Source organism: Lepidochelys olivacea (genome assembly GCF_965140295.1).
Source record: "Lepidochelys olivacea isolate rLepOli2 genome assembly, chromosome: 1".
NCBI classification, from domain to species: domain Eukaryota; kingdom Metazoa; phylum Chordata; order Testudines; family Cheloniidae; genus Lepidochelys; species Lepidochelys olivacea.
In genome coordinates, this window is record NC_140411.1 from 177,732,218 (window position 1) to 177,759,123 (window position 26,906).

Consider the following 26,906-nt stretch of genomic DNA (forward strand, 5'->3'; position numbering starts at 1 on the left):
TAGCTTCCATCCATCCTAACCTGCCTGTTGCAAAGTTGCACTCCTAGGTTGTCTGCCTGGAAAGTAAGGAGACCCTCTCTATTGCCTTGTCATCTCTAGCCTCCTCCCTGAACTTGGGCTGCTCTTTACATGCCAGTAGTCCTGGCTCTGGGTCATAATCTTCCACCATGTGACCCTGGGACTTATTCCATTCACCTGGAAAGATGAGCTGAGCTTGGCACAGTGTGCAGCTGAGCCCCATCCCCTGGAAAGGGGCAGTTCACCTTGTGACAGGCTCCAAATGCAAAACTGGGCAGTCAGAGACTTCATGTGTAAGTACAAAACTCCCTAGAGTACTCAAAATAAAGGTAACAATTTTACCCTCAGGAAAGATTTTAAACATGTATTATTTGCAGCCATTTAATAATATTTCAAGGTTGTTGGTTTGGGGTTTTTATTCATTGTTTGGGTTTTTTTAATTACCAGTATGCTAAAATGACCCCTTTCCATTTAGTACTGCAAGTATAGATGGTACCAGATGTGAATGAATCATTCATAGTGAATAATTTATCAAACAAATTTCACTTCTTTTCTTCACCAAGGCCTTGATCCTACAACAGGGGCAGACCTTTGGACTTGGGCACAGCTCCACTGAAGGGCCCATAAGTGTGCATCAGTTTGCAGGATCAAAGCCTTAGCGATCCCCGCTCTGCACCATCTCATTCAGCGCCCGTACCCTCACCATAGGGGCATGCTTGGGGCATGGATGAATAGTTATCAGAACTACATTATTTGAATTTTAAAGGAAAAGGCTACATAGAACAACCCTGACTTTCTGAAGGCTTTAGGGACATCGCAAACTTCCGAAAGAACTGCACTTTGTAAAATCAGATCAGTCAGCTCAGCAGCATTCCAGACTTAGGGCACCCAGAACGCACCGTCTCCAGAGCCTTTAGTAATTTGGCCAGTGCCTCTCCACTGCTCTCTGTGCTAGGTAAACCGGGAGAACAGGGGAGAGCAGAGTTTGCTCCTAGAGACATTAATGAGTTTTGGTTAACCAAAGTTCAGTCATCTGCAGTAGTACCATATTTATTCCAATGGATAAAATTTGGTATCACTCAGCACTTAAATGTGCTCCAACCAATAATTTCCACTTCTCAGAACAAATCTGATTCCTTGTCCATAGTAGAATAATCTCAAAATAATCAGTTACAACTTTAATGGGAAGTAAGCTTTCAAGACTGAAAGACGGTTGTGTTGTGGGGAATTTTGTTGTTGGGCTGGTTTTCACTTGTTTGGTTGGGATTTTTTGGTTTTGCCGTTTGAATGTTTGTGAGATTATAGGTGTTGCTTGTCATGGGGATTGTGGTATAACTGGATCTCTTGCTATGCAGTTTTAACTCATACTATAAAATGGGCTAAACCATAGTATTACAACTTCAGAAAAATCTCTTTGCAAAAAATATGGTTTCCTGGGTCAAGTAAATATATTTGGGGGCCATTGTCAGAAAACAGGAGCAATTGCTGGGACTCAAACAATGCCACAGGCAAATATAATATCTCTGTGGTCTAGCTACCTATATTATCCTGGCTCTTTTCTGATACAGTGGTGTAGCTGGCAAACCACTCCATGATTTGGGCCAAGATTTGGACAAATCCTTTGCGGTAACTCTGGGGAACACTAGCTGTTTTCCTCTTTCAGCCAAGCTAGAGAACTGCAGGATGAGTGTGTGTCTAGCATGACAAATAAAAAATCTCCCTTTGCTTGCTGAACCTGAATTCTGCCTCTTGTGCTTTGAGGGGAATATTTCAGATGCCATCATTGCAACTGGAAAAATGATATGTGGTTAATTAAAGATTAACTGTAGAGTTAATGCTAGCATTTCCTAACTTTTGACCTTGCTTTAACATAGTTTTTTGTGTGTAATTTCCTAGGTTTTTTTTTTAAAAAAAGCAAACTAAAAAAAAAAAAGGAAATTCCTTTATGTGGAGGATATTGACACCCACATGGGTCATCAGCAGGGTTGGAACTTTTAGAGCCAACTTCACTTGAGCTAATATAGTAACGGATAGCAATAGTAGGTTGTCATCCTCTATGTGGACCAGCACTAAAGTTGGAAGAGAGGCACACTTTTCCAGTGGATTTCACAGATATTTGCAGACAGCAGATGAATGGCAAGACTCAGGAATCTTGAGTTGCACTCCAGACTCTGAATGGGAGTGTTCTCTAGTGGGTAGAGACTCTTCTGCCCATTCCTCTGATCCTTGACCCCTTTTGCCCCATCTGCTGAACCTGTCCAAGCCCTTTTCTTCCCAACCCCAGCTCTTAGTTCCAGTACCTTTCTCCTCACCTTGCCAGTCCCAGTCTCAGTATTCAATATTTTCACTAATAACTCGGATAATGGAGTGAAGAGTATGCTTACAAAATTTGCAGATGACACCAAGCCAGGAGGGCTGGCTAGCACTTTGGAAGACAAGATTAGAATTCAAAACAACGTTGACAAATTGGAGAATTGATCTCAGATCACCAAAATGATATTAAATAAAAAGAAGTGAAAGACTAAATTTAGGAAGGAAAAATCAAATGCACAACTACAACTTGGAGATTAAGTGGTAGTACTGCTGAAAAAGATGTCAGGGGTTATGGTGGATTACAAATTGAATGGTTTCAGAGTAGCAGCCGTGTTAGTCTGTATCTGCAAAAAGAAAAGGAGTACTTGTGGCACCTTAGAGACTAACCAATTTATTTGAGCATGAACTTTCGTGAGCTACAGCTCACTTCATCGGATGCATACTGTGGAAACTGCAGTAGACATTATATACACACAGAGACCATGAAACAATACCCCCTCCCACCCCACTGTCCTGCTGGTAATAGCTTATCTAAAGTGATCATCAGGTCATCTTTTTGCAAAGACAGACTAACACGGCTCTTACTCTGAAACCTGTTTTAAATAAATGTAAGCAATGTCCATACAAAGCAGGACCAATTACAAATAATCCTTTTGCAAAATGGAAGATTGTCCTCATAGCAAAGATTTCAGAGACAAATATTCTTATTTGGGATGAAGCAGGCAAAAATTTGTTCCTGCTATTTCTTATATTGCTGTTATTCACTTTCAGTATCTCAGACAGGCTTGCCTTATTTCTGACATTCCTTGTATAACCTAAAAATCAGCGGATACAAGAATACATGGTAGCCCATGCATTACATCTGGAGCATCAGGTCAGCAATATAATTTTCTTTATTCAAGAAGTTCCTTGATCAATATTTTTGTGTCTGGAATGGTAACTTTTAAAGGAAAGAGACAACTACTCTCTCACTATGGGCTATACATTCTGCTATCCCAGCTCACTATGAATACTACGTTTCAACATAGTCTCACTGTAGTTAATGGGTCTCTCCTTGTGGACTAAGATACTAGTCAGTGTGAATAAGGGAATCTGACCCTGTATTATTGCGACTGCCAGAATTTAAAACAAACTAGATGACATCTTCTTACATAAAAAGAAAAGGAGTACTTGTGGCACCTTAGAGACTAACCAATTTATTTGAGCATGAGCTTTCGTGAGCTACAGCTCAAATAAATTGGTTAGTCTCTAAGGTGCCACAAGTACTCCTTTTCTTTTTGCGAATACAGACTAACACGGCTGTTACTCTGAAACTCTTCTTACATAGTATGTAGAAATTAAAGCAGCAGCAAGGACCACAAGCAGGTTTGCCAGAGAATAAGATATGAACGGTAGGAGAAAAAACAGTAAACGTAACAGAAGTAAGGTTCTTACGCATATAAATACATAAATATGAAAGTGAAGGCTTTTGAAGTTTGCCCTTCAGCATAAGCCATATATTTGGTAATATCAATGTCATGTATAATATGTGCTAAAATAGTACTGAGACATACTGAAAGCAGCTAGAAAATAATCATATTTGAATTTTAAATCATTTAAATTTGAATTCTGAATATATAAGGGACCAGTCTTGAGACAGCAATGGGAGCTGAAGGTGCTCAACACCTTTGAGGATTAAGCCCCAAATGGTAAGCAGTTGGTCAGTTTGTTTAGTATGTTTACAAAACTTCTAAGTGCATATATACAGTACTGGGTTAACACTGCATAACGACTTTAATAAAAATATGTTGAAAAGGCCAAGTAAAAGATTAGAATTCCCTTACCTCCATCCAAGTCATCAACTTCATACTAATTAAGCAATACCAACACAATACTACTACTTACCATTTGGGTAGTAAGCTTAGTAGTTAAATGGGGACTTGTTTTGCCAGCTACACAGTGTAAAATCCCTGAAGACCTAGAAAACAAAAGCAATAAAAAGGGGTTAGAACAGCACATGCTTTTCTAAGTGTCTGTTAATTTTATATGATTTGTGTTTTGAAATCTATTTTAAGACATCAGTTAGAGAGTATTTTAAAAGATGTAGTGATTAAGACCTTCAGATTTCTCAAGAATATTGTGCCTATAAAGGTTAAAGTACTCACAGGCACAAAACATTAAGTCCTTTATTTATTCATGTTCCAAGTTTGGCGTTCATCACTACCCTCAAGATCTAATGCTCTCAACCTCAACCCTGATCACGATGTTTGAAAATAAGAAATAATTCATTGTTTACGCTAGATCACTCTTGTGCCCCTCTTTTAGAACAAAGGCTAAAAATAGTAAACAATTCTTACTTTTATTTATTTTTGATGCATATTCAACTGATAGTTCTAGGGACAGTGGGCTAGGGCTTCATTAGAACAATAAAACATATACTATATCAGTTTGTTACTTTATTAATACTCATTTTCCAGATACCTTTTCATAAGAGCCTATCAAGTTTGGATAAAATATAAAATAAAATCTCAGTACCCAAACTATCAATTGTACTAAATAGAACAGTAATTTTATTCAATACTAAATCTCATAGGATGCAGAGAAATCAGAAACCAAAATAAGAGGTGACATATGACCATTTTTTCCTTAAGGTAGTTTTGAAAACAAAATGCTTTAATTTGTTTTGGTCCACAGTCAGCAGAAAAGCTGGCAGTGAGAACTTGCAAAAGTTAAAGAGGAAGAAAAAATCAAAAGTGAGGAAAAATGTTTATTCTTTCGATGGAAAATTTTATTCAGAACCTGAGTCTCTGCTTGACTTGTGAAGTTGAAACATTTTTCTGCACAATCTACAAAAGATTTTAACAATCTGGATTTAACACTTTGGATGGAGAGGTGGGTTTATGTTGCTCGAAACAGAAAAGGTCATTAAAACAAACTGAAATGTATAACACGTTGAATAATTTTGTCTCTTCTTTTGAGTCTGCATTTCACTTACATGCTGTTAATCATTTGCTTTTTTCTCATTGTTAGTCAGTTATGTGTAACAGATGAATATAATCTGAGAAACTGAGAAAACAGAATATTATACTAAAGAGAACAAGCTGTGTCATCTCTAATACATGCTGTACCATCTCTTGCCCACCATATCTAATTGCAAGCATAAGAAAGGCACGTATACATTGCCTAAGACAAGTCCACAGCATGATCGCCACTTCCTGTATATTCCCTGATGGAGTGCTACCGCATAGAAAATGAAAACTATGAACTGGAGGTATCAGTAGAGATCATTCATTGTAAATCTTTTGCAAGTACTAGAACTAACACAGATAATTAAAGTGGTTCATACAAGGAAAAGACAGTTCATAAACATAGTAGAGAAGTAATTAAAGTAGTTAATTTGCATAACAAAAAAGCAAGTCCATAAAGTTGTTTCCAATTCAAAACCATTCTTGAGAACGCCTGTCTTCTCCTTTAAAGGAAACAAGGAGGCAGCAGGGGTCATCTACACAACACAGATAGTACAGGACATGAATCAACTAACTACTCTTAAAGAGAAACAACCTCAAACTCCTGGGAAGGATAGGAGAGGTATTTTTGCCTCTGGTAGTGTGTAGATCAGTTCCTACTTTCCAGCAAGCCTAAATGCAAAGACCACCACGAAGAAGGGATTAATCTTCCAACACAAGCAAGCCACATCAAAGTTCTGAAAATAAATCAGTCCATTTCTCACCACTGTCTCTTATTTTTACATAGTTTAAAATGTACATGTTTATTGAGAAATGATTAAAAAACTACTCACTAACTTATACTTAAAAATAACAGTGGTGAATCAATTCATATATGATTGATCAATATAAAACTTTTCCCCAGCATGACAGGTAAGTATGCCCATCGAAAATGTTTGTTGTTGCTTTTGTTTGTTTGTCTTCTGCTACCTAACCAGATAATTTCACATTGGTTTCAATATCACAAACAGTTAGCCTGGTGCTGCTATCCTGGCAGTGTTGCTGTTACTAGCTTTTTACTGTCTTTGCCACAGTCTCCTGGCACCATTAATTAAATGAATATGATTTTTCTTCCAAGCATTTAGACAGGAACAGTTTCAGGAGAGTGCTGGTGGTATGTAGGGAGCCAGATATAAGAAACAAATGGAGATTTTTTTGCTTGTTCAGATATTTGATCAGAGAATATTTTACTAGAGGCAGAAAGATCCACACAGGACAGAAAAATACAAGTTTTGGGCTGAACCAGATCTTGCCAGAAATGTAACATGCATTTACATGTTACATTTACATGGGGGGGAAATAAAAAAACTGACCTGTTTCACACACACAGCTTTCATCTTTTCTATTTTCAAAACATTAATGCAACAAGGTACAAATTCTTCACATTCACCCTTAGTTCACAGGAAAATGGCTTCCAAAAGAACAGCTGCATTAGGTTTCCACAGCTGCTCCACTGCCAACAGCTAAGCCAGCAATGGATTCTGTACAATACATTTCAGAGGCCAAGGGGGAAAAAATGGAGAAAGGAAAAATGACACACTTGTGCTCTGAGTGGAAAGTTTCATTTCAGTCTGGGCATCTGTTTTGCAAGTGCCAACTTGTCTTGCAAAAGCGGTCACTGCCTCCAGTCAGCCCAACCTTCTCTATCTGCTTGGGCTCAGCATACAAAGTGAAACTATAATGACTTCTTCTGTGGAATTTGAAGAGGCAAATAAATTCATACCAAGAGTTAAGGGTTTTTTTTAAAATGTACAGGATGTAGTGTAAAGAGAAACCTAAGGAAGTGTACATGTCCCTACACACATGCTGGATGGAACAAGAATAATAAAAATATTTGTGCATGGCAAAAGTATTTATACCGATAATATGTAAGCACAGAATGTCATGATATATTGTGCATTATTTTATATAATAAAATATATATTATTTTAAAAATCCCAACTCAGATTCCTAAGAGGCATATTTACTACATTTACCTGCTCCAGGGTAGATATTAAGTAATTAAAATAGCTCAACTGGATCTTTTTAAAAAGTACCTGGCGGTATGGCATGGATGCAAAATAGTACTAAAAATGTGGGCAAGCACAAATCTTAAACCTTCATCTACTGACAGCAGAAAGGGAGGAAGCACAACACTCCAATCCGATCCTAAGAGGAAAAAAATCAATGCCGTATTTCCATATAGACAACCTCAAGAGCAAGAGCCAGAACGTCTCCCGTTCAGGGTCACTTCTACTTCCAATGTGACCAAGGAAGGACGAAGAGAAACTTGTTTCCCAAATAATGAAAAACAAGTTCCTAAACAGACAAGGCAGCTGCCAAATTGATCTAGCCGATCTACCCCAATGAAAAAGTTTAGCTTCTATAACCTTGTACCCCTGCACAAGATCCCTGCAGGTCGTGGTGCAAGTCATTTGCAGACTCTATGGGGAAGCTTATAAAGTATCTGTTTATTCCCTACCTTGTCTTTGGATACACATAGAACTTTACTCCTGGAATTGCCTTTATCTTGGCCAGTATTACCTGAATATGACATGGGAAAAGGGGAAAAAAACACCATTTGCAGTATGTTAATTTAAGGTAGTAAAAGAAAAAGGGAATATTCAGTGAAATTGAAAAGTGACAATTTTAGAACTGATGAACAGAAATATTTTTTTTCATACCACACATAATTAATCTGTGGAACTCATTGCCACAAGGTATCACCAAGGCCAAGAACTTTGCAGGATTCAGAAAGGATATTTTATATGACTATCAAGAATATTTAGAATTAAAAGGATTAAGGATTTTTAAAAAAGGTTTGGAAGTGATATAAATTCTCCTGCTCTGGAGCTAAACCAACCTCTAGCTACTGGAGCTCCTTGTGGCTAGTTTATTCCATAACTCCCTACTACAGGGTTTCTTGAACCCTCCTCTGAAGCAACTGGAATAGGCCACTGTCATACGGAGAATATTAGACTAGACTGATCACTGCTCTTCCTCAGTAAAATAAATCGTATGTTTCTAATCCATTCATTTAATAAGAGTATGCATCAAAATCATATTTAAAATACTCTGATATACTTATATGAAGCTCATGCTGTTTCACATATATTTTTTATAACATGAGTCAGTGGTAGCTTACCTTGGGACACTTGTATTTTGTTTTACTGCATTATCCTAGATAATTAAAGAAATGTGAGTATAGCAGGAATACTTCCTTCCAAAAAATAAATAAATAAAAATAGACGGGGGGCGGGGGTCAGGGAAAGCAAGCACAGGGTTGCTTGAAATCAGACAAACAATCCATTCAATTCATCTTGGAAGTATTGAAAATTAGACATCACATTAATGTGTTACATTCTAACTATAATGAACTGAATCTAACAATATCTCTAAATATTGTTAAGAGTTTAAGATTTCAATGAGTTTTCAGTATAATGCAGCTGTTCAGAGGTTCAAACAAACAGACCTTTATTGCACCTTACTCAAAGCTCACTCTGCCTGTATCACCCCCTGGATCCCACCAACTGCATTTCTTGGGGTGAGCTGCTACCAGATATCTGAAAGGCAGAGTCCACTACATAGGCTTCATGGACAAAGACACAACAGTAAAATGTGGAATCTTTAGCACAACTAATAGGGGCTTGTGGCTTTTGCTACTGAAATTCCTAAATTCAAAACTCAGTAACAACGTCTGTGTTTGCAGTGGTAGCTTGTTACAAATATATTCCTGAAATAAATCTGTTTCTGCTATGCACTCTAACAGCTGGAACCACACAATTACAGAACATACAATTAGCCCCATGACCCGTCAAAGGACTTCTGACTGACCGGCAGACTGCTGAGTGGCACATCGAGCAGGGACTCATTCTGTGCCTGCCTTCTCCATACATTTTTCCCCTAAATCCTCATGCTGTGTCCAATTATTCTTTGGCAAGCTTCAGGGCCTCAGAACTAGGGCCTCAGCTCCCTTGGGAGACCCAGGCATGCCACAGCCATTACAGTCAGTTATGTTTCTCCCTATTCAGACATGAATCCTCTCTGCAAACTGTTTCAGGCCATGTTGTTCCAATCTGTGCCCCGAAGAAGTAATTTAGCCTACATCAGATCTTTCAGTTTTGGTTCCTGAACAACTTCTGCAGGTTCCATGGAGCAATTTAAGCCCCTCACTCCTGGCCCCTATGTTCTTGGAAATGTTTGTCCACAGTGCCAGCGAAGGGGAGGGGCAGGGTACATGAATGGCATGTGCAGGGGAACTTCCTCTGCTACATAGCTGCCCGCCGAGATTTAGGACTCGAGAGGAGGTAGCGCTTGACACAAACACTAAAGCACCAAGGGGCAGGTCTGACAGAGAACCACAAGCTCCCACTCTGGCTCCCAAAATGGAACGGATGGCAGCAATAGAGGAACTCAATGGCACCCTGGAGGAAATTGCAATGGGGATGTATTCGGGAGAGAAAACTTGCAGCAAAACAACAGGGCCTTTGGCTCCAAACTCAGGTTAGCTTAGCAGTGGGGCCTCACAGTCTCCGTGCCAGAATCAGCAGCTTTTCTTCTACATGTCTGAGGACTGGCATTACTTATATATTTTCTCTCTTCCATGTGGCCAGTGGGACAATTCTCCTCTGAAGATTTCAAAGTTTTAGGGTAGGGTTACCATATGTCCAGCTTTGGGGGGTTTTAAATAGGCATCCGGGAGGAATTTGTAAAAATCTAAGAACATCCGGGATATTTCCCTCCCAATGCAGGGCGCAGGGCGGCCGGGCCATATTGAGCCGCTTGCATCGGGGCCTCCAGCAGCCAGAGCCCCGCCCCAGCTCCCCCATTCCCTGCAGCCTCAGCACGCTGCACCGGCAGCACCACGGGGAGGCTGTGCGCTCCGTGGGGGAGCCCGACACGCTGCTCTAAGCAGCACGGTAACGAGGTCAGGGAGTTGGAGAAGGGGCGGGGGATCCTGGGGGACAGTCAGGGGACGAGGGGGTTGGATGGAGCACGGGTTCTGGGGGGGCCTGTCAGGGGGCGGGGGTGTGGAGAGGGGGTGGAGTAGTCAGGGGACAGGTAGGGGTCCTAGGGGGGTAGTTAGGATGGGGGGGTCTCAAGAGGGGGCAGTCGAGGACAAGGAGAAGGGAGGCTTAGATGGGGGTGGGGTCCCGGGGGGCAGTTAGCGGCAGGAGTCCTGGAAGAGCTGGATATGAGCCAACAGTGTGCCCTTGTTGCCAAGAAGGCCAATGGCATTTTGGGGTGTATAAGTAGGGGCATTCCCAGCAGATCGAGGGACGTGATCGTTCCCCTCTATTCGACACTGGTGAGGCCTCATCTGGAGTACTGTGTCCAGTTTTGGCCCCACACTACAAGAAGGATGTGGAAAAATTGGAGAGAGTCCAGTGAAGGGCAACAAAAATGATTAGGGGTCTGGAACACATGAGTTATGAGGAGAGGCTGAGGGAATTGGGATTGTTTAGTCTACAGAAGAGAAGAATGAGGGGGGATTTGATAGCTTCTTTCAACTACCTGAAAGGTGGATCCAAAGAGGATGGATCTAGACTGTTCTCAGTGATAGCAGATGACAGGACAAGGAGTAATGGTCTCAAGTTGCAGTGGGGGAGATTTAGGTTGGATATTAGGAAAATCTTTTTCACTAGGAAACACTGGAATGTGTTACCTAGGGAGGTGGTGGAATCTCCTTCCTTAGAAGTTTTTAAGGTCAGGCTTGACAAAGCCCTGGCTGGGATGATTTAGTTGGGATTGGTCCTGCTCTGGGCAGGGGGTTGGACTAGATGGCCTCCAGAGGTCCCTTCCAACTCTGTTATTCTATGATTCTACGGGGCGATCAGGAGATAAGGAGCAGGGGGGGTTAGATGGGTTGGGGGTTCTGTGGGGGGCAGTGAGGGGGCGGGAAGGGGGAGGGAGTGGCTATGGAGCAGGGCTACCCCCTGTGGAGTGTCCTCTTTTTTGAAAGTTCAAATATGGTAACCCTGGTAACCTGTGAGGCAAAATCTGTTCTGAAATGACTATCCCCCTGGGGTGCTCCATTTCCTCAGCCTTGTCGACACCATTCCAGGACTCATAGGGTGCATGGGGCCAGAGCAACGGCCTCAGAAGAACTTTTTGTTTGTTTTGAACCAATAGGATGTTGTATCACTTTTAAAATAATAATTTGGTGCCATCCTTGGACATAATACAAGATTTTGTTGAGCAATGTAGATTATTCTATCATAGCAAGAAATCATAGTGATAGAATGTTAAAGTTGCACAATTAAATATTCAGAAGTCAAGAAATTAAGCTTGAATATCCATTCTTAACTCTGCTCCCTTATAGTTTGATCCCATAAGTTGCTCCGTGCTATACACATCCAAGTACCTTGTCAGGAATTCCACTGAAGTCTACCCAGCTTGCAGGGTAGGGCCAGAGCTGACATGCACTATGATGCGGTCTTTCATTACATGAAAACATGCTGTTTCTCCAACAGTAAAATAAAAATGTATTTTTCTTTTAGAGCCCTTGCCTCAGTCCTGGTGTACTTTAAAAAGTCTGAAAGAGACTTTTCCTCAGCCCCAGGTGTCCCTACTAATAGACAGCAATATCTCTGACCAGATTTCCACTATGCAGTTAACTTAGCTCCACAATCATGCTCAGCAAATTCTGTTTTAGCTGTGCAGTTCACATGCTCATCATTCAAGTCTACTGCGCACACTCAGTAGCTTAAAACTCAGTAAAATAAAAACCAGTCTCCTCTTTGTATTATTACAAAATGAGGGCTAGTTCCCTGCCAAATTTTACTTGTCCATCCCCCAGCTGTTTCAGCTGTAAAGCTGTTTAAAAATAGGTCACAAAAGGATTTATAATTATTATTATATAAATGGGAAAAGTATTATATTTATTCCCACTCACCTCACACTGTAAACAGCTGAACCCTTTCCCCACTCCCAAACTTGAAAGAAAGAAAGAAAGAAAGAAAGAAAGAAAGAAAGAAAGAAAGAAAGAAAGAAAGAAAGAAAGAAAGAAAGAAAGAAAGAAAGAAAGAAAAACTACACCAAAACACCACCTTCAAGTAGAGAACAAACTTGGAATCTTTCAGCCTGAAAACTGAGTTTCAGAAGGTTAAGAACACTGCCTCCCTCCATTACCATCTCTGTGCATCTTAGTGTAGAACACAAAACATGGTGTGTGAAAAGTGGGGAGGGGGAGGCTGCCAGCAGCCAGAATGCCTCACCAGTCCTCTCAGCCATGACAGGGTGCATTCACAGTTCACTCTCACCCACAGGAGACGGTGAACACCACAGCAGGATCAAGTGGTAGTCAGAGGACAGATGCCTCCATACTCCCTCTCCCCAGCCCTTAGAATAGGGAGGAGAGAGAGAGAGAGAGATGGGGAAAAACAGGGGGGGAAGTGTGATATAAATGAGATAAGAGGTGATATATGGTATGGAGATAGAAAGATATAGTGAGTTGAAGAGGACAGCAGAGAAAAGGGGGATAAAGAGAAAAGAAGAAAAGATTCTTCACAATCTCTCCCTGAGATAGTACAGTCTGCTTACCACAGCATGCCTACTCTGTTCTGAAGGCGGGTGCAAAGGGGATGGGCTATTACCCTGTCTCCTGAGGATGCAGTGGGGGACGAATTGCCACACTCTCCTGTGCACATGGATGACAATTTTAACATGTCTTTTTACAGATTACACAAAGGGCAGGCACCTTGTGCATGACCCAACTCAGCAGGGCCACATATGCATACTGGGGCACCTAAGGCAAAGTCTGAAACTGAGCTAACCTCCGCTCCAAAAAATTACCACTGAGGGGGACGACAATGTTGGAGAACAAGCCCAACCTACACTCATCCTGCAGCAGCAGCTCCTGTCCTGCCAGGCTTCCAGTTCTGGGATTTGCAACCTGGCATACAGTAGGCACCACTCAGGTTTGGCACAGCTGCCCCTCCATCCTAATAGAGGGGTGGCCGGGGCGAACTTGAATGGGGCTGAGACCCCATGAGGTAGGTGACGTCACTCAGTTTGGGGGCCCTCTCAAAGAGAAGTCCCACAGCAAACTGACCCTTTTGCCTCTCGCCCTCAGCCCCACACCAGGGTAGCCCTGCAACACAGCACATCTGTATAAAGGCTATACAGAATCTGGTCCTAAAATCACTGGAAGGGCTTCCTTTGCTAAACCTATTTTTAAAGGAATATTTATACAGTAAATGCATACAAACAGTAGTTGCACATGTATACAGTGTGGTAGTAAATTAAAATTCATTTGTTCTCAATTCATCTATAATGAAGTGCTAGTATTTTTTAAAAGGTCTCTTCTCTTTTTATGTCCTACATATGAAAATGTGATGCAATGGAAGTACAAGTCAATATAACTACAAGTATATTGTTACATGGTTATTGGCAAACTAGGATATATGCTGTCAATTCTTTCTGCATAAATACCCATTTTATTTAATTTAAATGAAAAGTATGAATAAGATTGGATGGAAATTATTAAAATTGTTCTTAATACATCATTTTTGTTTTAAAGACTTTTTTGAAAATGTAACTGAAAAATCAACCCAATATAAACCATGTACCATTTATTAAATTTGTTCATACTAGGTTGGATTTAAGCAACCTGAATATGTGCCAAAAGAGTTAAACTGCCTAAAAACTAGCCCTCAATTTGTTTTATCACTTAAGCTGGTCTACTTAAAAGTAGCTCCCTGTAATTTAAAAGTAATCAATCACTTAAAGACAAGCTGATCTTTCTATTTACCCAAGCCAGACAAAGATTGCTTTTTCAATTTTATGTGGACTCAATACCTAGTGGATGAAAAAACAACTAAAGTGAAAGAGTAATTGAGGTTGTCTGTTACTTAGCCTGATGTGTAAACAAGTCAGCAGATTTACAACTTTGAAAACTTAGTGCACCTAACCTGTATAAAACACGTCTAACAACCAATCAGAAAAGCCTGTGCTTTTGTATTGTCTAAGTTTCTGTTACATGCATACACGTTGTTCCAATTATTATCCATTTTAGCCATTCCTAATGCACCTATTACTGTAATATCTTGCAGCCATTCATTTTTTAAACCCAAAACACTAAAACAAAAATATTTTATGCAGAACAAACCCAGGAAAAGTAACCAAACATTACAGTGAACCTGCAATTTGAACAAATCAAGTTTTCAAGTGCTCCTCTGCTAGACATCACAAACAGTACATGTTGGGTGAGCAGTGTGCCAAACTATCCAGGGGAAAATGACAGCTTTGTAAGGCCAGAAAGAAAACAAACCATTTCACAACAGGAAGATGCTCAAGGGCTGAGGAAACTGCCTATCTTCCATGTAGTGTAACTTTTTACAGAGGGTCTGGTCCTCTCCTCATTTTTGCAGAGGGCCTGATACTCTAAGTTCTGAAGTTAGTTTCACTCTTGACACTAGTAACTAGAGCTTAGTGAACAACAGATTTTTCAGTTTGCTAGCAATTTTGAAAAGTTGGAAATCATTGTTTTGAGTTGAAGTAAACATTTAGTTCAACCCAAAACAAAATGTTTTGTTTTGATTTAGAGCATATGTCAAGGTTCCTTCCCCACTCTGAACTCTAGGGTACAGATGTGGGGACCTGCATGAAAAAACCTCCTAAGCTTACTTTTACCAGCTTATGTTGAAACTTCCCCAAGGTAAAATTATTTTACCCTTGGATTTCCACTGCCACCACCAAACTTTATCTGGGTTTACTGGGAAATGTCGTTTGGACACATCTTTCCCCCCAAAATCCTCCCAACCCTTGCACCCCACTTCCTGGGGAAGGTTTTGTAAAAATCCTCACCAATTTGCATAGGTGACCACAGACCCAAACCCTTGGATCTTAGAACAATGAAAAAGCATTCAGTTTTCTTACAAGAAGACTTTTAATAGAAGTAAAGGAATCACCTCTGTAAAATCAGGATGGTAGATACCTTACAGGGTAATTAGATTCAAAACATAGAGAATCCCTCTAGGCAAAACCTTAAGTTACAAAAAAGACACAGACAGGAATATTCATTCTATTCAGCACAGCTATTTTCTCAGCCATTTAAAGAAATCATAATCTAACACATACCTAGCTAGATTACTTACTAAATTCTAAGACTCCATTCCTGTTCTGTCCCCGGCCAAAGCATCATACAGACAGACACAGTCCCTTTGTTTTTATCCCTCCTCCCAGCTTTTGAAAGTATCTTGTCTCCTCATTGGTCATTTTGGTCAGGTGCCACCGAGGTTACCTTTAGCTTCTTAACCCTTTATAGGAAAGAGGATTTTTCCTCTGGCCAGGAGGGATTTTAAAGGGGTTTACCCTTCCCTTTATATTTATGACAGCATGTTTAAGCTTTTTCCAATTTTAAAAAATAAAATTAAAGGAAACATTGAAATGAAAACCCACTCAACACCAAAAAATCAAAACATTTCATTTAAAAAATGTTGAAACAAAACATCTCAATTTTAGGGGATTTTCTTAAAAATGAACACGTGAGAGAAACTGACACCAATGAGCAAAACACTTCTGTGTCACCGAATCCACATTTTTCACTGAAAAAACGTTTAGTGAAAACTTTCACCCAGCTCCACCAGTAACTCTGCCATGCAATTCAATTGGAGGAAACTGGGGAAAGAGAGATCCCAGGACTAGCCTTTCTTCCAAGATATACCTAAACTGCAATCCAGAGGTGTGATTACAGCATATGTAGAGTTCACAGTCAGGAAGTGGTCTCCTACCCACTGAAAAGGGGCGATTGGTAGCTCCCACCTATGATAACCACTAAATGTGGTTCCCCACTGATGATGTAAGGGGCTCCTCAGCTGAAAGGGATTCCTCCCTCCTCCCCCACATTCAGCATGTAAAGGGGAATTTTTAGCTTGACGGAGCCCCTCTTTTCTCTCTGAGTTCAGTTCATCCTAGGAAGCAAGTCTCAAGTTTGTAAAGTACCACTCTGTTCATTACAAATTGAGAACTATGTCAAGTAGAAATAATGGGGGCCTTAATTACGCCATCAAAAAAACATTCCAGGAAAGGCTCATTCGTATAGAATTAAGGTACAACAAAGAAATCAAATAGATAGGTAGTCCATTTTGAACATAATGTGAGTATCCAATGGTTAGAGCAGGAACTGGGAGTCAGGACTCCTGCATTCTATTCCAGGTTCTGCACAATTGATTCCGTGACCTTGGGCAAGTCCCTTCACTTCTAAGTGTGTCGGTTTATTCATCAGCAAATGGAACATTATAATACCCGTCTACCACCGTGGTGACTAGAACTTTCAGGAATTCATTAGTAGCTGCAAAACGAATCATGCAGCTGCTGATGAAAAAAAATATCAGTGTTAATCAAAGTGCTGTAAAATGATATGGTTTCAACTCCTCCCACACCTAGAGATTGACAGATTCATACAGTCTAGGTCCAGAAAGGACCATTGTGATTATTTAGTCTGACCTCCTGAATAACACATGCCATAGAACTTCCTCAAAACAATCCCTAGAGCATATATTTTAGAAAAACCTCCAATCTTGATTTTAAAATTGTCAGATATAGAGAATCTACCACAACACTTGGTAAATTATTCCAATGATTAATAACTCTTACTGTTAAAAATTTACATCTTATTTCCAATCGGACTTTGTCTAGCTTCATCTTCCAGGAACTGGATCATGTTATACCTTTCCCTACCAGATTGAAGAGCTCATTATTAAATATTTGTTCCCCATGTAGATGCTATAATAGACTGTAATCAAGTCACCCCTTAACTTTCTTTTTGTTAAGCAAAACAGATTGAATTCTGAGTTTATCAAGATAAGGCATGCTTTCTGATCCTTTAATCATTCTTGCGGCTCCTTCTCTGAACCCTCTCCAATTTATCAAAATGCTTCTTGAATGGTGGGCACCAAAACTGGACACAGTATTCCAGCAGTAGTTGCACTAGTGCCAAATACAGAGATAAAAATCACCTCTCAATCCCTACTCAAGATTCCCCTGTTTGTGCAACCCAGAATTGCTTTAGCTTTTTTGACGGTAATGTCATATACTGAGAGCTCATGTTCAGCTGATTATCCAACACAATCCCAAAATCATTTTCAGAGAATTGCTTCCCAGGATAGAGTCCCCCTTCCTGTAAGTATGGCCTACATTCTTTGTTCATAGATTTACAGAAGTCTGTACATTATTACTTTTATCAACTAAACTTGTCTTCTCCTCAGAAATATCAGGTTTGTTTGACAGGATCTGTTCTTCATCAATCCATGTTGATTTGCTTTAATTACATTACCCTCCTTTAGTTTTTTATTAATTGAGTCCCATATCAACCACTCAGTTATCTTGCCTGTGATTGATGTCAGGCTGACAAGCCTATAATTACCTGGCTTATTCTATTTATCCTTTTTAAAGAGGGGCACATCATTAGCTTTCTTCCAGTCTTTTGGAAATTCCCCAGTTCTCCAAAACTTATTAAAAATTACCATTAATTCAGGGAGTCCAGGGAGCTCCTCCGCTAGCTCTTTTAAAACTCTTGGATGCAAGTTATCTGGCTTTGTTGATTCATAAATGTCTAACTTTAGTAGCATCTCTTTAACATGCTCCAGAGATACTAGTGGAATGCAAAGAGTGTTATCATCACCATATGATGAGATAATATAATCTGTTCTCCCCAAAAATACAGAACAGAAAGATTTATGGACACTGCTGCCTTTTCTGCATTATTATTGATAACTCTACCATTTCCATCTGGTAATTGACCAATACCTTTGTCAAGAGTCTTTTTGTTCCTATTATATTTTTAAAACTCCTTTTTATTGCCTTAATTCTGCTGGCCACAGAGTTCTCCTTGTGTTCCGTGGCTTCCCTTATCAATTTTCTAAAATTCTTAACTTCCAATTTGCATTCATTACTATCAACTTCCCCGTACTTCCATGTGTTGTACATTATTTTTTACAGCTGCTTTCACTTCCCCTCTAAACCATGTCCTTTTATCAATCACTAGAGCCCTCTTCCTCGATTGTGGCTTTTAGGGCATCTTGGAAGGTGTTATGAAATTATTCACATTTTTCTGATTAAATTCTTCCTTCCAACTGATTTGGCTCATAATTGTTTTCAGCTTTGTGCCCTAGTAAAGCGCACGTGTGTGAGTGTGTGTGTGTGTGTGTGTTATTGATCTGGATTTATTCTGCTTGCACTATGAACTATTAGAGCCTATCTTTTTCTTTCGTACCTGTACATTAACAGATTCAGGGAATGATTGCAGCACACATTCCGTAAAGGTGGGTAAATCGTGGCAAACAAGTGTGACAAAGAACTATGAACTTAGACTGGTGCGTGCAAATGTAAGTAAAGATATTTGAATATCTATACAGCAAGTTTAAATCTGATTAAACTAAAAGTTTGGAGGAAACCACTGTGCAGCAAACAGCTCTAAAAAAAAAAGGAAAAAGGTTAAATTTCTACTTTTGGTACCCTCCACTTCCAATAGAGTCTGGAGAATTAGATAGACTGAACAAAAGCTGTTTTCCCAGAACAAATGTGGGTAAAGCATGGCACAGGAAACTGTATATTCCAAAAAGAAAATATGTTTTCTTGAACCTCTGAGGCCTGCCAACTCCCAGCTGCTGCCTCCCTCCTCAGCCAAATCCCAATATCAGTTCTCTGATGCTTTTCTGATCCCAGCTGCCATCTACCTTCCCTGCCAAATCCAAATCTTGGAGACCTCCCCACTCCCAGTTCCCATTTTTCTCTCTGGATAGACTATAGTCTGAGTCTCCATGGTCCAGCTGCCATTTTCCCATCATCAAACGAACAATACAGACTAAATAGCCTCTAACTAATTTGTCCATTCTAAGCGGCTTCTCTTCTACCTAATTTAGGGAGTCCACCTAAAGAACATGTTCTACAGCATTAGACACTCCAATTACATTATTTTCCTCAGGTTCATTAAAACACACACACACACATTAGGCCAGATTCACCAGTACATTCTCTGACTGTTTTGCACCACTCAGGTAACACTTAGCAGCCATAAACGCTGTTAAGGTGGGTTTGTGGCTGCTTTGTATTGCCTGAGGCATGAGCGCACCAGTGAAGCCCAGTGATCCCAGCCACCATGTACATCAGCAGATATTTTAATGGTGGTTCATCTGTTACTGATTGGCTTGTTACTGACAGTTTTCTGCTGTCTTTCTTTAGTTTCATTAATCACATGAGGAGCAACTAATCTAGGGAGTGGTAAAAATCAGCTGGCAGTAGTAGAGGGAAGATTCTCTAATTATAGGTCCAGCAGAATGATACACACTGCAATATTGCCAGCACTAAACACTGATTAATTATGAGTCAAGCTCTAAAAAAAATCCTGATTTTTTAAAACAAAATACATTGTGGATTCTTTTAATTTACAGTCTTCTTATTGACCTTACACTCAGGTCACATTTACAAACTTTTCTCTGCAAGCATGAGGGCTAGAAAAAAAATAGTAAGATTCTCACTAAATCACATGTCCTCCAGAGGTTCAGGCTTTACGTAACATAGCAAATATCACAAGACTCATGATAAAACTGTCAGCTGGCCACACTGCCTCTAGAAACCTTGCAGTTAATTAAAGATGTTGTCATTAAAGAGCCAAGGAATTATTAGTGTTGTTTACATGCTGAGTTCACTCCCCAAGACTGCATGCTTGGGAACAGTGTTGATAAGGGAAGACACATAAAGATCCCCTTCACGAAATGAAACACTTCCCAAAAGAGGTAAACTGCTGTATACTTTAACTATTAAAGATTTCGGGAAATATCTAGTACTGGAGATAAATGACAAAGGAAATACAAAACCAAAAGGCACATCAGGGCTCCCAGGTTGTATTTTTCTTCCAAATTATATTTATATTCTACACATTTCTAATGTGTCCATCACAAGAATATGTAAGCACCAGTAGATGTTTACGCTCCCAACATAACTATGGCAATACATAAAACAATAACTACGCCATGAATTCCAGCAGCAGGTTTTGATAATGGATACACCTATCTCAAACAACTACTGTATATCAGGTGTGAAATTCAATTTCTTATGAACAAATATACAATAAGAAATGTACATTTTACCACGTTATCTACTGATATGTTAACATGCAAAAGGTCGAAGCTTAAATGTTGTTTTTCATGGTGGTGACACCCTTACTTATTTAATACCCAACAAGACATTCGCAGTTGTATGAATGAGATAAACAGATGAAATGTCTAATGACTAATGGAAATTTCCAGCAGCCACTACTAACAAAAGTAAACGTGATAGAAGGATCCCATAGGTTTCTCTGAGCATTTACAGAATCAAGAAGAAGAAGGAGATTAGAATATTCCCAATTTAGGTATTTTTCTATCACAAACTAACTTTAAAAAGATGTTTCCTGAGCAAACTATGGTTCCTCCATTATTATAAATGTTTTCACAGATGATTATCCATGCACCTATATTAAAAAAGTCATCTAACCAAGAGTCTAGCTCACTTTCTTTGTGAAAGAAGCAGACAGAAGTGGTGTAACAAATATAAATGTGACAAGTCACAATTCCCTGGAATGAAAAAAGCATTTTTCCTCCATTTCAGATCTCGATTAAATAAATCCATTGTAATAAGTAGCAGCTTTTTTCTTAAAAAGAAAAACAAGGAAGTTATTCTGATTACAGTGAAAACACCAAACCACATATTTTATGTATTTTTATGATAGGAACTATTATATTTATTATAGCAACTATTAAACACAAAATGACTGAAAAATACTTAACCTGTTTTTGTGAACATTTTAGAGATTATCAGTGTATGAGTTCCATTACATGTCAATACTACTAGATTTTACCACATTCTCAGCAGTTAATTGCTTCAGTGCTGGTCCTTCACTCCAGCATCTATGCCACTACAAAATTCCACTGATGTTCCAAAGTTCCACTGAAATCATAATGGAACTTCAATGACACATCTGATACATTGGACGGACAGCATGAGGGAGTATTGCCTCAACTGCCCAGAAAAAGTTAACATTTACCAACTTGCCTATATTTCAATATGAGGCTTCATAATAATAAATTTGCATTTTATTTAGATTCACTAATTTCCAAGATATGAGCATACAGCTGTCAATGCATGCAATTACTGCCCATAGAGATAAAATGAATACCAAAATATGGATCCAAAGCTGTATATATATAAACCACTATTAGAGCACTCAGTAGGGCTGCCTAGCTTTTCAAACATGTGGGTGCACTTTCCATAGAAGGACCATGACTTCATTTACACTCCTTAAATATGCTAAGTCTATACCACCCAGTTCCGCCCCAATAAATCAATAGTAATCTTATTCATTATTGAAAATATCATCTTGTTGATGAAATAGTAAAATCTCTCTCCTCATCCAGACCCTTAGAGATCAATGTCTAGATTATACATAATGGGTGAGATTAGATGCCTTCTGAGAGACACACGACAGAACTTTCAGCCTAGGGTGAGGATGAGCTAAAATGGCTTTAAGGCACCTTTTTGCCCTCATGATCCTGGGTTGTTCCGGGGCTGGAGAGGCTCTCAGAGTAACTTTGACAGCCCTGAGTGTTCGTCTAAGTTATAACAGGCTCCCTGGATTGCTCTGTGAGCCACAGTGCTGCCCAGAGTCTCTGCAGCACCGCAGTATGCTGTAGCCCTGTCCCCAGCATGTGCCCTATACTTCGGTTTGCAAGGGAATCATCAGGAGGCAGTCTTACAACTGTCTTCCACAGTGCCTCCACCAGGGAAATGCTCCCCCAACCAAATATGGGGCTTTTAGAGTCCCTTTACACTGCTTTGGCCCTTTTTATTTGGTGCATAGTGGGTAGAGGGAAGGTGAGGACCTCACTCAATAATTCCTGCTGTTGCAAAGAATATTTTCCACTGACATCTTCTAAATTAGGCATATTTAATCCAGACCCAAATATTCTAAGGTGGGGATGAAATAAGTATGACCACTAATATATTTAGTCACTGGACTTTGGATATCTTCCCTCCTCAGGGCACTCGTGTGGTCATTCATCTTCACGTTATGGGAGGTTAAGATGCCATTGTCCACATGTACTTTCACTATGATCATAATATAATGTACGAAACTGATTTCACATGAAATACCATATGTCTTTATTGCAGACTTTTTTTCTGTCAGTGGGTATGAGCAGTGTTTCCCTCCAATCAATTTAATGTAATAGCCACAGGCAACAGCCACCCATTTGGTTTACCGACAACTCGGGTGTCTTGTATATCCCAACTTAAGTTAAGATTTTACCAAACCAAAACCTATCAGTCAGGATTTCTTTCTGCAAAACCAGCTACAAACACCACCACATTTTACTCAACTATAACATTAAAATAATAATAATAATAAAATTCAGCTGCATCTTTACATTTTAGCCAAATTTAAAGACGTAAAATTGATTCCAGTCTTGCCCCCCCCCCCATATGACTTGGAGATGTATGGTTAAATATCTAAATCAAGGATCGATAACAAAATTGAACATACATAATGTTAAACAGTTCCACTCTCCTTTAGAGACTATCTGTGATGGGGTGTCCACCCCACACAGGATGGGAAAGGGCCAAGGTGGCCAGGTAGACCTATTAACTCCATAGGCTTTACCTGGAGGAAGAGCCAGGGAGCAGGGAATTGATTGCAAGCAGGTTCAGCTGTTCAGGAATAGGTGGGGCCTATAAAGCCAGGAACCTGGCAGCAGAAGCTGGGCTGGTGCTGGGAAAGGGCAGTCACTCCCTGGGAAGAGGAAGAGGAAAGATTTTGATATACCCCAGAAAGGGGGAATGCTGAGTGACCTGATTGGAGGGCTGAGGACACAGCGATTCCTGGAATATGAGAGGGGCTGCAGACCAGAGAGAGAGAGAGGCGGAGGATAGCATGCAACCATAGGAATGGGCATCGATCTGATGAGCTAATTCCCAGAGCAGCTAGGAGGAGGCGCCACACTAAAGGTAAATATTATCCCTTTTTCCACTGAGGAAAAATATGAAAGAATAATAACCATCAAAGAAATTTGCTAATGTTCATATTTAAAGTATTCCTTTTTAGTGTTTTTAAAAATGTTTAAAAAGAGTCTAAATTTTTAAACTAAGGTATGTAGTTTTGCCAGCCTCAAGAGATCTAAAAGATTTTGTTCTCCTCTGCAGGAGCTCTGACTGCCACACCTATCCATCCCCTGGCCAATAATGTTTACCCCAAAGCAATTCTGTAACCTTAGTCCCTGTATCAGTTCTGCCCCCTCCAGTTCAACCCCTCAAACCTCTATTTCTGCTCCTCCTGCAGTTCTCCACCCACTTTTCCCAAGCCTGGAAGGGTGGCAGCAGACGCTTCTCCTGCTTCCAGGCTGGGGGAGGAGTGGCTCCCGGGGCTCTTCATCCATTCCCCTTTCCCAGGGCCAGTGCTGCAGGGAAGGAGTGGATGTTGGGGAGTAGAGGCACCATTCGTTACTCACAGAAGCAAAAGGGAGGAGGGAGCAGAGCTGCCTGAGTGTCTGAGCTCTTTAGCTCCCTTTTCCCTGCTGCAAGCATGGCTTTGATTTGCTGCCAGTGGAGGAAAAAGGAGTGAGAGCTCTTCCTGCAGCAGCAGCTCTGGTTGCTCTGCCCCAAGAGGCAGGCAGTGGGGTAAGCCAGGCAGGCAATTACAACAGAGCTTTTTCCTCCAGGTAGGGCTCAAATTCACCAGAGGGCTGGAACTTCTTGCATCATCATGAGACTGGCTCCAGTCCCAGCCAAAATCTCATCACTGGCAAAGGAAATCAGGAGACTTGGAAACAAAGACTGGTAAAGTTAGGCTCTTAAATCCCTATCTAGGTACCTAAACAAGACCCTGATCCTGTACCCAAGTAAGCACAGGTCTAACTTGATACAGGTGAGCTGTTTCATTGACTTCAATGGGACTACTCAGTGTGTGAAGGTAAATACATGGTTAACTATTTGCAAGACCAAGTGCTAAAAGCAGCCTGATTTTCGGAGGTGCTGAGCATCTACCAATACCACTGAAACCAAGGAATGATTTACTTACCATGCACACACATCCCATCATCTGTGACATTAGGTGGGAAGCTGATCTGATGCTGTTGCTTGAAGCTGAGTCAGTGCCTCCCCTCCTGGCAACAAACTCTATGTGCTCAGAGTGGGGCATGACTTTGGAGGGAAAGGAGAAAAGCAGAGGAGCTGGCTGCAGTAGCACTCACCCTGTCTTAATGCCAGCAGCACGTAGTGAAGGGAGGCCACAGGTGCAGTAGCAGGGAACCGAGACTCCAGAGTCAGAAGACTTTTGATAGGTTGAGATGCCTAAGCACAAGGAAGTGTTTCCTATAGTAAACAGGACCCTCTGGATTACTAGGCTGTCCATATGCTTCTCAGCTGGTTAGCAACACTATACAGCTAAGATGTGCACAAGTAGTATGTCTACATTGCAATAAAACACTGTGGCTGGCTCATGTCAACTGATCTGGGCCTTGGGCTGTGGGACTATAAAATTAAGTGTAGATGTTCAGGCCCAGGCTAGAGCCTGAATGGCTACACTGCCATTTTATAGCCCCACAGGCCAAGTCCTCGTCAGCTGACATGAGCCAGCTGCTCGTGTTTGATTGTAGTGAAGGCATGCATAGAACCTCAGTTATGAACACCTCGGGAATGGAGATTGTTCATAATTCTGAAATGCTTGTAACTCTGAACAAAATGTTATGGTTGTTCTTTCAAAAGTTTATAAATGAACATTGACTTAATACAGCTTTGAAACTTACTAGGCAGAAGAAAAATGTTGCTTTCCTTTTATTTTATTTTTTTTTAGTAGTTTACGTTTAACACAGTACTGTACTGTATTTGCTGCTCCCTGTTTGTGTACTTCTGGTTCCAAATGAGGTGTGTGGTTAACGGCTTAGTTCATAAATCTGAGGTTCTACTGTACTCTAAGGGGCCAATCCATGTACTGACACCAAAGACATCCATTGACTTTGACGGGTGAAGATCAGGCTTTAATGGCCTATTAATGCATATGTAGTTTCAGCTTATTGTATTTTAAATGCATATTATGTAGCTGCATTAAGTATTAAACTTAATTATATATTTAAAAAACAGTATGTGATGTATAAAGTACAGGAAAGTCTAATGGTATCAAAACATGGTGCTTATGCAGGAAAATAATGCAATTTTTTTTGGTCCCTTGCTTCTGAGCAGACTGGAAGTGGGAGAGCTGCAAAGCGAGCATGCTCAGCTCTGTGGAATGAAAAACTTTGTGTTGCTCTCTAGCAACCCATCTGGGCAAAGGCAGGTTGTCAATGTCACTGGCAAACTAACCAGAAGTATTTCAGACATAAAGAAGGGTCTTGATGAAGGAGAGCAGAGTATGTACAGAAGGAACTTTTAGTTCAGAGCCCTCCCTGTTCCCCACAAAAAAAGGTATTTAGAAATATACTAAAAAATAGTTACAGACAGGCTCTAGAATTGTGTCACGTTAACAGAATCCTGTTTCTCTTTCTGCGTTACCATCTGTTATGTGAGGGATGGAGGACTGCCTGGAGAAAAACTATAATTCTAGATGCCATGAAGAGGGAGAGAGACTGGCACTCTGAACCTATATGCATTCTAGAAGTTGTAGAAATGGAGCTTAGTTCTTTGGTGGCCAGACAATCTGGTCAGACAGGTGGGTCCAGACTTTCTAAAGAGCTCAGGACCAGATTTCCAGGGACTCGGCAACCATAACTAGGGACAGATTTTCACAGGAGCTCATCTCCTATTTAGAAACCTAAATAAGAACCAAATTTTTCAAAAGTGCTGAGCACCTATCAGCTCCCATTGTGACTCTCTTTTGCTCAGATTTTAAGAGTTTAATACCCAAAATGTGAAGCACTTCTGAAATCTGGCCATTTATTTTGGTGTCTAAATGGGAGCTGATCTCTTATGAAAACTTGACCCCAATTGAGAGTGCTGCTCTCTTGTGAAAACTCTGACTAAATGAATAGCTAAGAAGGACATCATGAGAATTTAATCCACTTTTCCATCTTGCACATAGAAAATATTTTTGGTTTGGCTATTCTGTCACATTTTGTGCTACTAACACACTAGTTTAAAATCTATTTAGCAGTCTCTGCTGAGTTGTTTTTTTTCTTTCTTTCTTTCTGTGCTGGTGCCCATAGCAACCTATAGGGTGATGAGCTGTGAAGCTTCTGCAAAAGTTGCTACAGGGCAAACAGTACAATCTGCTGTTTCAGAGTAATAAACTAGATCAAAGTGCATGATTCACCCTAGTTGCTTGTAACTTTTCTGCTATAGCTGTGTCCGTCTTCCTAGAGTTACTAGTAAATGAACTTTAGTTTCCAAAACTAGACACATATCTACTTAGAAAAATATAAAGTAGGATATTCACCAGTAGTACATTTGTAAATAGCCTGTCAGAGACAACTGACACTCAAATGTCACAGGCTTCCAATTTCTTTATTTGGTAAATAAACCACCCTTTAGCCCAGGTCACACTGTGGCAAGTTAACAATTTAGAGAATGGTCTCAATTCACTTCCACTGAAATCCAGTGGTATTTGTCAGTGACTTCAAGTAATGCAGGATTAGAGCAATTATTTTA

The 26,906-nt window shown here is 40.2% G+C and overlaps 1 protein-coding gene across 1 annotated transcript in view; it reads right to left on the reverse strand.

Annotated features, from left to right (window-relative positions):
• LOC311514299 (uncharacterized protein) overlaps positions 1–26,906 on the reverse strand; it is a 393,040-nt gene that overhangs the window by 285,154 nt on the left and 80,980 nt on the right. The window contains exons 3-4 of the mRNA XM_084616784.1: positions 7,777–7,838; positions 4,216–4,288 (exon numbers count right to left, since the gene is read on the reverse strand). Of these exons, the coding sequence (XP_084472910.1) occupies positions 4,216–4,288; positions 7,777–7,838 (135 nt within the window). The remainder of the gene's footprint in view (positions 1–4,215; positions 4,289–7,776; positions 7,839–26,906) is intronic.